Here is a 13,668-nt window from a genome sequence, read left to right on the forward strand (position 1 = left end):
AGTGTTAATATATATATATTTTCTTGATATGGTATGACAAAAGCAATGTATTTAAAATGTATATTTATGTGTGTATCCTTGATGTGATTATTTTTGTCTAATTTGTTTAATTGCCATTAAAGGAGCAATATGTAACATTGATATCAATCTGGTAACAGTCTGGTGTAAGATCTTTGATAGTATTATAATGCCTATTGCTCTGTACGGATGTGAGGTTTGGGGTCCACTCTCTCTGGCAGATTACTCGAGATGGGACAAACACCCCATTCCGTAGAAAGAGTTCAGAGAAGAACACCTACTAATGCATGCCGGGCCGAACTAGGCAGATACCCCCTTATTATACATATTGAAAAACGATCCCTCAAATTTTGGACACACCTAAATTCAAGTTCCCCTAACACACAGCAACATGAAGCCCTTAAAACCCAAGAGCTGAAGCCTAAAACCAGTCCCCTTTGTCAACTGGCTCTGAAACTCACAAACCCACTAACAACCACCAGTTTCAGACCAGCACTGCTGAACAAAACCAAATCAGAATAAACCAAATCATAAAAGAAAGCAAAAATTAATATTTGGACCATTGGGAAAATGAAATTAATGTTATCGGCCCTACAGAACATATAATCAGGCAGAATATCTGCACACAGTAAGAGATCCAAAACAGAGATGGATCCTCTCCAAATACAGACTCAGTGATCACAGTCTGAACGTAGAAAAAGGCAGACACAGACAAACATCTTCTAAAGGAAGGACGAGTCTGTGCTCACTGTGACATGGGTGAGGTCGATAGACAGAGACACACTTTCTCCTTCACTGTGAGAAATGTACAGAGTTGAGAGAGAGATACCTCAACAAACTCTCAAACCTCATGCCACAGTTTTCCAGTTTGGCAGAAACCAATCAGATGCAGGTGTTACTGGGGGAGGACCATCATGCATCAGTTGCAGCTAAATTCATTTTTGAGCTGCACACCCTCAGAAACCAATTACTGCCTTAATGTACTTCATTCACAGTACTTTTATTCTCTTATGTTCACAATGTCCTGTTTAATGCATATTTTATTTTATATTGTATAGTGTATATTGTTATTATAGTTTTTATTTTATTTGATTCACTACCTGGCACCTTATTTTAATTCTATCTTATTATTATTTGTCTTGTCATTATCCGTTTTGTGTATTAATGCTTTGGCAATATTGTATGTAAACACAATCATGCCAATAAAGTACTTTTAAATTGAAATTGAAAATTGATATCAAGCGTTTAAAATGGGAATTGCAGTCCAAATTCAAAATAATCAAGTGGTGCTTGCTGCAGAGCATATGGGTGGAGCTTACCTAGTCTAGCTCCACCTCTATGGATCTAGTGAAGCGCCACTCATTTCGACATCTAGTGACATCTAGTGGCTGCAAGCCCTTCGTCAGATCGAGACTTCAACCTAATGAGGATTTTTTTTTATTGTTGATGCGCAAAGATTAGGTCAAAGTAACCATAAGACTTGCATTGAACTGGAGATGCTGGGATAGCTAATATTGCCTGACCTTTCTTAACATGTTTCATTGATTTTTCCGCATGACTAGACATGTGCACCCCTGCTTTCTTTTCTTCCCCACCGTATTAAGGCTATGTGGCTATTTGTGAATTTATCTCAATCATATATAACTAATCAATGTAATAAAGTATGCTCCTACTATGCTCTTTGCTTTTAAACGTGGGAACTGAGTTTCCCTGGCAGGTGTGATACAAAAATAAAATGATCACCTATTTGCTTGTCTTATCTCATTTATTCCTTTTAAATGTACACTTAGGATCTCCACCTCAAAAAGAAACATGAATGCATATACAACAGTGTAGTTGTGAATATAATTTAGATGGAATATAATTTTGGATGGAAATAAGTAACCTGTCCAGTAGTCTGAAACCATGGTGTAAAGGTATTCAATGGAAAGGAGGAGGCGAGAACCGGCTTTTCAATATAAATAATATTTTAATGAGAAACTTAAAGACAACACACACACACATATGTTGGTCTACCTATCATTATGAGGACTTTCCATAGACATAATGACTTTTATACTGTATAAACTATAGATTCTATCCTCTAAACCTAACACAACCCCTAAACCTAACCCTCACAGAAACCCTTCTGCATTTTTACATTTTCAATAAAACATTGTTTAGTATGATTTTTAAGCGATTTGAATTATGGGGACACTAGAAATGTCCTCATAAATCACATTTATAGCATAATACCCTTGTAATTACTAATTTGTAACTTACAAAATTGTCCTCATAAATCACTCACACTCACGCTCGCGCACGCGCACGCGCACGCGCACGCGCACGCGCGACGGACATGTCCGTAAACGATCTCTCTCTGCCGCACGATACTCTGCAGTCGACCTTTAAACCTCAGAGGCTTGATTAGCCTAATATGCGACCGGGTGCGTATGATCACGACCCGGCCCCGCCCTCCACCCTGCCACACATGGTTTCATGGCTGCAGCCACATGTCACACTAAAGAACAAAATCAAGAGGACAAGTGTGCTCCGAGACTAGTAGCAAGGCAACCATTCCAGGAACATTTATTAGTAGACTGGAAGTGTTACATAATGTACAATTTATTAGTCACATACTTCACTGCCTTCAAGTGTTGCTGTATTTATTTATTTATATTAACCTTTGTTAGCAAAATGTACAGCTAACATAAAAATCAATCTTCAATCTAGAAACAAAAATGTATAATAAGATATAAGATACAAAATTGAGTTTTAGTATATTACGTTTCAAGAACACTTTTTCCCCCCACAAAACTTTAATTGGTTAAAAAACCAAAACTACAAGACAATACAAAACAATATTTACCCAGATCTACCCCATCAGTTAGCTTGTTAAAAGTGAGGGTTGTGCAGGCAAGACACAAATATTTCTTTTGTCATATTTTTCCTTCAAGAAAAACTCTTTTTTTTTTTTTTTTGTCCTCATCCATTTCACCTTCATAGAAAATGGTGTCAATAAACAGGTCTCGCATTGTTATGGCCAACATGGCATCATACAAGTGGGTTCTGTTCTCCTCCTCCCAGTCACAGGCGAGCAGAATCGGTTTCATCACCACCGAGACCTTTGTGCAAAAAGATAAGACATTTCAATAATAATGTCATTAGTCAAGTGCTGCTCAAACACTTTTATGAAACAGGAAAGGTAAATACATAAACAAACAATAGTCAAACAATACATAAACATTCCCTGTGCATACATGGATTCTTGTAGTTGGGGTGACCTCCATGACGTCTGGCACAGATGGGGTGACCTCCTTAATGTTTAGATCCGGTTGGATAATTTGTTTGGTGACTGACTGTTGGCTTTTTTTTTTTTATTACAAATGACTTGCATACTGGGAATGCACATAATGGATATCAAAACCCTGATGTTATATTAACAATGTCACGAATGAAGCTAGGAAGCAAGTTGCAAGTGACAATAAGTTTATTGACAGACAAAATGTGAAGATTGGGGAAAAGTCCGGGGTGAAGGTTTAGTAACGCAGGGGCTCCAATGGTCAGATGAATGGGGTGAGAAGAGTGATGAGGAGTGCTGAACAAACACGACGAATCCGGGTAAGAGCCAACTGAACACGAAACAGGGACAACGAGGGAACTGGACTGGAACTCAGAGGGATCAACACAACCGGACATCACAAACAAACGATCTGACGAGATGAGAAAGTGGTGAGTATTTAAAGGGAATTGAAATGAGTAACAGCTGGTGAAGAGGAGTGATTGCGGCTGAGCGCTGATCACGGTAACGAGTCGTCACGCCCACACATCCACGCACACACACACAAGTAATAAACAAAGCACGAGACAAGGAAGAGACATAGGATTTAAAAACCGTGACAAACAAATGCAGTGTTTAGCACACACAGAGACAATGGTATAGCAATTATATGACCATTTACCATCAACATGAATATCACACAGTCATTCCCTCCAAGCTTAAGTGGTGCAACCTGTTAATTAAGAGTGGAATAAGACCATATTGTACATACAGTATATAGTGTACTCTGAATGTATTATATGATGACAGTCCACTGATGATAATAATGGTTTACATGCAAATAAGTTAAAAGCTGTACCTCACAGTCTCTCAGTAAGGACATAGTCTAAAGGCTTGATTTGCCAAGATTCTATAATAAAACAATAACACAGCACATTTAATTATTATACAACAATATATCTTCTGGAGCGGTCACATGTATGCAGAAAACAAAGTTGAGTTGATCATATTGTATTATACCATGGTCAGTCTCAATACTTTATTCTGATTCGCTGGAAGGTGGTGTGCATTAAAGCAGTTTACTGCACAGGTAATTCCAGTCAGTTTGCATAGACATAGACAGACACTGACAGTGTCTTCCCAAAATCAATGACAGCTTTAACTTTATTAATTGTGGCAAGACCATGGAATAAGCGGGGTAATCCACGCCTAGGTGTGAATTAAACACTCCTGTTTTTACATCTGTGGGCTTCACTTCGGGTGGTTCTTCACCTCCATGTCGTGCATTAAAATAATTTAATGCACACTTAGCCCTGGATTACTCCATATATATATATAACAATAATTGGGGTGTAAAACAGAACTACCCCTCTTCGCTACAGCCAGTGGTTTGGTTTTACTATATGACAAAATAGTAAAAATACCAACTCTGGAAACATTAACCAGAACTCGCTGAAACGTAAAAGTATGGTCTCAAACGGCTGCCATAGATGTCAAAATGGGTAAACTCGTTATCCAAGACCGAAGTGTGTAGCTGGCTTTTATGTCTTATCAGTGAATTTATCAATTAATGGCACTGGCATGAGTGCACAGCCAGGTGTTTCAGGTCAAAAGACAAGAATGATAACAAACCTATATATAAAAAAACCTGGAGATTGCCCTCAATATTAAACTGAACAGAACCATGCAAAACCTGAAAACATTAAGATAACAGCAATCTCCAAACCACATGGGTTCTTGGAGTCAAGCGAAAGTACTATTCCGTCTCTTTTCACACCTGTAAAAAACATTAAATTGTAAGCTGTTCATTTAAAAATGAATAAAGACAATTATTATCACAGGGTAAAACAAGTCGTTTACATAATGGTGCAGACAGAGTTTTGTGTTAGTATGAACTATAAACACATGCGTATTATTTGTATGAACGCAGAACAGTAGAACTGGAAATACCGGAACTTGCTATCCTGAAAGCAAAACCTGAAAGTCTTAATGTAGCTCCCATGCCCAAAGTTTACAGGGTTCATGGAGTCTAGAAATTAAATTTCCCTTTATTTTTGGCTTCAGGATCTGTAAAACAACAAGTTTACAAAAGAAAGGGACATTCCATTACAAGGGACATTGTACAAGGTGCATGGCTGGCTAGAAGGAAAAAACTGCAATGGGGGAAAAATACAATGACATAAATTCATACCCCAATTCTATACATTACATCAACATATGGAAAAATAGGTAACTTACACATAAAATCCAGTACCTCAACTCCCATGAAGGGAGTAAAATAAAGTCCTTGGTTGCAGCATCATCCTGTGAGTTGGGATGAGAATCATGGTGAACCATAGTTATTGTGATTCATTCCCTGTGTACTGCACAAAATATTCAGCTAGCAAATCATTGTATTTTGTGTTCACCACATATTTTAAAGGATACTAACAGGTAAAGCTGGCAGAGGATTGTTGTCAAATGGTGGCAGCCAGGTCACCACCACATAACTGCTGACAGCAAAGACATCTTTGTCATTATACATTTTTAATAACCATTGTATTATGTATTACCAAACACAACAGAAAAGACCAAACTGACCTGTGAAGCTGCAAGTGCAGCTATGAGTTGGAAACACTGATTAGAAATCTGTTTGAAATGGAAAGATATGGAAGGATATTACTGCTGATACATTTACATCAACCCTATGTGAACAGCTGAGTAATGCATTGAAACGGACAATTACAACTCATCAAAGGCCAAAGACCAAAAGTCACTTCTGATTAATGTTTAGGTTGGGCTCAGTTGAAGTAAATTCTCATTTGGATCTTTGGCTCTATCCAAGACATAAGCCAGATGAAAAAGGGAAATACACAAATTGTAAAATAAGTCATTAAAACATACAAAATGGAACAGTAATCCTGAAAAAAATATTTATGAAAATGACTGCAAAATGTACATGTTACCAAATTCTGTTCTGTTGTGGAGAAAGTTGTCTCCCCCGCCCCCTCCTCCCCAGATTCGAAGCTCACGCGTGTTGCCAGGTTGAGGACACACAACAGGAACGAGCAAACTGACAATGGCAAGCAAAGAGCCTAACAATGTAAGTTGATTAGCTAATGTATACATTTGCACTTTTTTTATTGCTTGCAAACTATAAACCAGCTCATGTGCATTTTCTATAACTCTGTCAATGTTAGCCAGATGTATTGCTGGCTTCCGCTGCGGCAGTGCGCTGTTTACCTGCTAACAGAAATTATGTCCCAGAACGGACATTTCAAAGTAGAATATACTGACTGTAGCATTAGCCAGTATTTCAGCTTCATGTTTGCTAAATCTCTGATAACATATTATGATAATTTTATACTTTAGTACATTAAATATATTACGTATTGCACCTTTAATGTATGTTTTGTGTTCCCTTATTTTTATGTTTATTGGTGCTGAACTAATGTATAAATTTCCCAGTGTTGTGTGTTTACAGTATGTCAGTCATGTATTTGAGTGTTAAGGAGAGAAGTAACCCCTGGATCGTTGTTCACTGTAGTATTTAGGAGGCAGGAGCAGTAACCCTACAGCAGTAACAAGGGGTATGTGAGGTGACGATGAGGGTACGCAAACAAAATTCTGAGATGTACCTACTTTTAATTTCATCCCAGTCTAAAGTAACATTCAAACCGAGTTCATGTATTTCTCACTGGCAAAAAATAACTTTGTGGCATCTAGTGTAGAAACACCAAGCTGGTTGTCATGAAGGTCAGAAATACCTTTTATTTTTTGCAGTAAATCTACTCATGCTTCGTGCATCACGCAAGTATCTTTTTTTTTTGTCTAGCTCAGCACACTGTTGGTGACGTAGCTTAGTGACAGCAAGAAAAAATTAATACTTTTCTGTTTAACCAGTCTCGCACTTGTCAGGCATCCACGATTTAGGTGGTTTTTATTTATTTTTTAATCGCAGTTTGAAACATAATTTGTATATAAGGTGAGAAACATAGGGAGTTTTGATTCTGATGGTTGATCATTTTTGATGACAGGTGTCAGATGTCACTCGCACCGGAACGTCAAAATAATTTTCCACATTCACACCCAGTAATATTCACTTGCATGCTCGCGCCCTACAGTCGTGGTTTGTCATTGTTGCATGATGTTTTTTCATCAAATGAGGAACACTATGGTCCTAATAATGTTCCAGACATGGTCTTCTGCTGTTGTAGCCCATTCACCTCAAGGTTTGATGTGTTGTGCATTCTGAGATGATATTCTGCTCACTACAATTGTACTGAGCGGTTATCTGAGTTACAGTAGCCTTTCTGTCAGCTCAAACCAGTCTGGCCATTCTCCATTGTCCTCTTTCATCAACATTTCATTTCCATCCGCAGAACTGCCGCTCACAGGATGTTTTTTGTTTTTGGCACCATTCTGAGTAAAATCTACACTGTTAGAATTGACCAGGCATTTTGTTTTACAGTAACATGCTAGCAACACTGTTGCCAGCTAGTTACTGTAAAGACTGCTTACAGCAAGCTACTGCAATGTATTATTTACTGATTACAGTAATTTGTAAAGTATATTACTGTAAAAATACAGTAACTAGCTGTAATTATCATATACACTAAAAACTATTACTGTAATATCATAGTTTTGCTCTCGATTTGTTAATTTGTATGAAAAAAGTTAATTAAATAAAATAAATTCATATTTTAAAATATATTTTATTGGTACATGGCAAATGTTTCATATACATACTATATATATATTCTTCCATATATATATATATATATATATATAGCAAAATAGTCATAATCATCGGTGTAGAGTGAATTGTGTAGTTCATATATTATATTATTCATATATATATATATCATTTTATTTCCCATGAGCACGTTTAATTTGTACTTTATACTGTATATTTATAAATGTTCTTATGTAAAGCAAACATTCATAGTACACAATGCTTCCTTTTTTGTTTATTTGCATTACATTTCATAAATTTACATTTTGAATATTGTTTATGCTGAAGATTTTTCCACATTCATTCTTCTTCACTTTTACACTACAAACATTATTAGATTAATCTGATGGGAATATTATATCATACATGTTATTTTAATCTTTTGCATTGATATATTGTTAAAGAAAAGAGACACCATAACACTCATTGTTACAGATTCATGATCAAGCTCAAACCAGTGATATGACTAGGGTTGCAACGGTATGAGATTTTCACGGTATGATAACCGTCTCAGAAAATATCACGGTTTCACGGTATACGATATTACACAATTACTATTATTAGTGAAAACAGAAGGGTTATTTTATTTATTTATTTTTGAGCAAACACTTTATTATAATTGAAACTTGAAACCATTTATTTTATTGAAGAATGTGTTACACTTTTAAGAATGATGCAGCGTCCAGTCTTGGTACATATGTGTAAAATAAAGTCTCACTTTTGAAAATAAATAAATAGAAAAAATAAGAAAGCTAACAGAATTATAATAAACAGAATTATAAAAATATAATGTAACTATAACATGTTATATAACTAAAGCATGTTAGTTTACATGTTAGCATAGCATGTTAAATGAACTACTAAATGAAAAATAACATCAGCTGTGTGAGCTTTTAAAGTAATGTCCTATAATTATTAACCATTAATATATACTGTAGGTGTGCGACAACAAGGCCAGACTGCTCCTGTCTGTACCTTATCTCAGTGTTTCTCAACTGGTTTTGCTTCAGGACAGATTTTACATTGGAAATCAAGTGTCGACCTGCCATAGATTAAACATAACATTTAATGTATCCTGGGTTGCATTTCCTTTTATGTTGTATAGTTTTGTTCATGGTTTTCCAGTATAAGGACATGCATCAAGTGACACTATTTTTGTTGATGATGTCAACAACAAAATTTAAAGGAAGTTAAAAACTGAAGCGCATATTTACTTATATGAGCCCATTATTATCCCGTTTGTTAACTAATATTACATATTTATACACATATTACACAGAAGGAAAGGCTCCTCATTACCATGGTTAGGTCAGTGTAGCTAGTCTTAAATAATAGTAATATTAATAACAAATTATAGTATTTATGAAAAATAAATACAAGCTGAAACACATCTTGAAACTTTAACTAAAACTGCCACTGTTGATATAAAATGAGGTCTAATAGATTCTACCTTTAGATTATTTCATATGAAACTGAAACATTTTGTCAAAATATAACAGTTTCTTTTACTCATGTAAAATCCTGAAACAGATTTGTAAAGGTGATGGTGTGTAATTATTAATATTTTTAACTATTTTGGTAAAGGGGCCCACATCAGGTTTAAGTAGTGCATAGGGAGCCACATTGTATTACTTTTGAGATACAATGTTCTACATTGATTTGGTTTTTGTATCTTTTAAGCCCAGAAATAGTTGTGTACTCAATTTTCTGACATGTATCCGTGACTAGTGAGACTATTCTGCAATTGCCTAAAGTATTGTAGCCTATTGCTCTACAAAGATAGATACTTTAATATCAGGCATTAAAAAACTGAATAAAGGCGGAGATTATAAATTTATTTTGCCATCTCTATTTCCCTGTTAATTTATTATTCAGTTTTAATAATAATAATTACAAATCTATTATTAATAATAGAACTTATAACGTTTGTCGCAAAGCGGGCGAGTTTACTTGACTTTTTTCTAAAACTTTACCGTTTACATGCTAAAAGGGTCATGGTTGCCAGATTGCACAAAATAAGTATAACATTAGGTGGAATATTTCCAATTTGCGCAAGTATAAATCTCAAATTTATGTGAGATTCTCCGTCTGGTTGCATTTTTTTTCTCAATACCGTAGATAAGCAAATGTACATGGTATGATAACCGTCAATTTTCAAACCGTGGTATACCGTGAAACCGGATATTACATATCTATGCAACCATAGATATGTAATATTTAGGATCTCTGAATCATCGGTTGTGTTAAATCACACAGTTTAATTTCTGATCCTTCATCTACCCAAAACCCAGGATAGAGAGGTTGAGTGAATGTGGTGTGGACTCTGTGGATGAGGGTCATTGTGTCAGAGACACTGTAGAAGGACAGAGTTCCTGCACTGTGATCTACATACACTCCGATTCTACAGGAGCTGGAGTCTAAAGGGAGTGTAGTCTCTTTGTTATTGTGCCAAAATGAGCAATTGTAGCCAGACCCAGAGCAGTACAAACTCCAGGATTGATTATTGTTTCCTAATCTAGACTCATTACTCCGCCCCTTCCTGCTGATGCTGTTGTATGACACTGATATATCCACTTCATTCCCTCTCCACTCAACCTCCCAGTAACAATGTCCCCACACACTCTCTCTACACAGAACCTGCTCCCAACGATCAAAACGGTCTGGATGATCAGGATACGGCTGGATGGTGTCAGTATATGCAATCACTCTGTATCCTTCTGACAGACAGAGATGTTTATTTATTGTGTTTGTATCTGGATATATTTGACATGAATCTGATGGATATAAAAAATACATAATCTTCATGTTAATCTAAGAAAATCTTTTAATTAAAAAAATAAAATAAAACAGCAATTGGATCTTATACAGTGTGTAATATGTTCAATAATAAACATTAAAGTTAATGGAGATATGGGGAAAGATTTGAATTTCTTTATTGACCTCATTGACTTCTGTGTATGTGTGCTTGCTTGTTTGCATATATCAACTTACGTTGGAGGAATGCCTGCCTGGTTTTGTGGTCAATATTGGGAATCATCTTGATGCGTGTTACTATGGAAACCAACAGATATTATCAATGTCATTTTCAAGTGAAAAGAATGTTAAATGTACATCTTTTCCATATTCTTACACAATATCGCTTGATCAATTTCTGATTGTCAATTAATGTTACAGAGAATGCTTTACCTTTCCCAGTTATCTTTTCTATCTGCTCTTTGAGATGAGAGACAGATTTTCTTACATCATCAAAGGAGAGAGGAGAACTGATAATAATGTTGGATGAGTTTGTAAATCTGCGAGTGACAGAGACAGACTGGTAACTCTACACACACACACACACACACACACACACACACACACACACACACACACACACACACACACACACACACACACACACACACACAAACACACACACACACACATTCTAGTTATATATATTTATAATAATATTTAATGGAAATAATTTCATACCAAATATCTCTATATATATATATGAATAGTGTAAAGAGACCTTAAAAACCCGCTGTTTTACATTTATGTTACCTGGAGGAAATAGACGTGATCCTCTGTGTGTAAAAGCTCCTCCAGTTTAGCATCTCTCCTCCTCAGATCAGCAATCTCCTGCTCCAGTCGCTCCAAGAGTCCTTCAGCTCGACCCACTGCAGCCTTTTCCTGATCTCTGATCAGCTTTGTAACCTCAGACCGGCTTCTCTTGAAGGATCTGATCAGCTCAGTAAAGATCCTCTCACTCTCCTTCACCGCTTCCTGTGCAGAGCGCTGTAAGGACACACAGAGAGAGGACCATTAGAATCAGCTCTTACTTCACACAGCCTGTTACCCTCATTGGGGTTCAGTGGGATTGGAAAGTGCTCCAGCACTGGGGCTCCTCACTGAATGATATGAGAGTCCTTACTGAATGTGAAAATGCTCTTCCAGCAGACAGCAGTTGTTCTTCTGCTCAAAACTCACCTTGTGAGACTCCACAGTCTCTCTCAGCTCCTGAAGCTCCTTCTGTCTTTCCTGGATTGTCTGCCGGAACTTTTTCTGTGTCTCCTCCAAATGTGCCTGTTAAGATAGTGTTGTATACAGTTCACTTTATGTGTGTCATTTAATCTATAACTTTTTAATAAAATAAGTTATTGTGTAACAGGAAAGATAAGTTATTGTGTATATATGTTTTATTCTTAGCCTATTCTATAGCATGTTTTTCATTTGAGTGCTGTCACAAGAACGGTGCATCCAGCGGTCCTGTAGTTTTTAATTGATAAATTGATTTGTTTTAATTTATCAATGACAAATTTGACTATTGTAGCCTACATTTTTGACGTGCACTCAGTAATAGCCTACGTTTGGTAATTTTGAACGGACACCTAGCGGGTCTATTCAGCATCACGCTCAAAAGTCTCTCAGTTTACCGATGTATATTGTAGAAATGCGCTATTTTCCCCAGCAGGATGTACAATTAAGCAGCAATGAAGTCTTTTAGCAATTAGCAAACTTCTATACAGTAGGCTACAATGGGGCTAAAGGCAAACAGTAAAAGTCTTTTTATTGAGTATAAATGGAGCAAAACATTTGTGTGAAAATAAATAATAATGGAAGATTTGGGATAAAAGGCTTCTTGGGGCGTGAGGTTTACACACTGCACAGCTACCTACCAACTGGCTACCGTTACACTCCTACACATTACAGACACCACATATACATGACTTATGAATCTGGAAACTTTTAGGCGTAAACTATTTTTGTGACATTGCGACAAAGTTTAAAAGCATAAGTTGTATTTCAAAGCATAAATTTGTTCACGTTTGCTAGCGCTGCTGCTGTCTAACTTGCATTGTTACTCATTTTAGTTGAGTATGAGTAAGGTATGGTAATATATTTTCCATTTGTTTTTTAAATAATTTCTCATTGTAATTGGCATTAATATGAACAATATCTGTTCATACCTGTTTCTTAGTTCTCTCTGCTGCAGCTGGAACAGTCTTATGGTTTTTGTGTTGATCCATTGTACATGCATAACAAATACATTGTTGATCAGTATAACAAAAACTGTCCAGCAGTTTATCATGTTGAGGGCAGATCATCTCCTGCAGCCGTCTAGAGGCATCCATTAGATTGTGTCTCTTATTTTTGAAGAAGTTCTCATGTTGTTCAAGATGATTTTGACAGTAAGAGTTCAGACACACCAGACAGGACTTGACAGCTTTGTGTTTTCTCCCAGTACAGACATCACACTCCACATTTTCAGGTCCATCATAACATTCAGTAGGTAGAGCAGCTTTGAGTTTTGTCTTCTTCAGTTTCTCTAACACTTCAGCCAGCATGGCGTTTTTACCTAAAACAGGTCTTGGAGTGAAGGTCTGTCTGCACCGAGGGCAGCTGTAGACTCTCCTCTGATCTTCATGATCCCAGTAGTCTGTAATACAGCGTATACAGTAACTGTGTCCACAGGGAATGGCCACTGGATCCTTCAGTAGATTCAGGCAGATTGAACACCTGAACTGGCCCTGATCCCATGCAATATGGTCTTCTGCCATTTCAGTGTACGCACTGACACGTACAACAGCTCACCAACAGCCCCTTGGAATTGTCACGACCAGACTATGCAGGAAAACAGAATAAGTTAGTAAAATATTAAACTCAGGGTGTGGTGGTTGAAACCTGGTTCATA

The 13,668-nt window shown here is 36.6% G+C and overlaps 1 protein-coding gene across 8 annotated transcripts; it reads right to left on the reverse strand.

Moving 5' to 3' along the window:
• Nucleotides 1–2,388: 2,388 nt before the first annotated feature.
• LOC127648670 (E3 ubiquitin/ISG15 ligase TRIM25-like) lies at nt 2,389–13,578 on the reverse strand. 8 transcript variants are annotated; one of them, XM_052133387.1, is made up of 9 exons: nt 12,944–13,578; nt 11,964–12,059; nt 11,538–11,771; nt 11,178–11,313; nt 10,983–11,042; nt 6,223–6,329; nt 5,858–5,905; nt 5,709–5,766; nt 2,391–5,581 (listed from the first exon to the last, which is right to left on the reverse strand). In XM_052133387.1, the coding sequence occupies exons 1-8, from the start codon at nt 13,532–13,534 to the stop codon at nt 5,734–5,736; spliced, it is 1,305 nt and encodes a 434-aa protein (XP_051989347.1). In that variant the 5' UTR covers nt 13,535–13,578; the 3' UTR covers nt 2,391–5,581; nt 5,709–5,733. The 8 variants fall into 8 exon arrangements, 5 of the variants coding, with proteins under 5 accessions (XP_051989347.1, XP_051989346.1, XP_051989348.1 ...); XR_007971197.1 differs by having other exon boundaries at nt 2,389–3,122; nt 3,258–5,766; nt 5,858–6,329; XR_007971196.1 differs by having other exon boundaries at nt 2,390–5,581; nt 5,858–6,329.
• Nucleotides 13,579–13,668: the final 90 nt, after the last annotated feature.

The sequence above is a fragment of the Xyrauchen texanus genome, chromosome 9, assembly GCF_025860055.1.
Source record: "Xyrauchen texanus isolate HMW12.3.18 chromosome 9, RBS_HiC_50CHRs, whole genome shotgun sequence".
NCBI classification, from domain to species: domain Eukaryota; kingdom Metazoa; phylum Chordata; class Actinopteri; order Cypriniformes; family Catostomidae; genus Xyrauchen; species Xyrauchen texanus.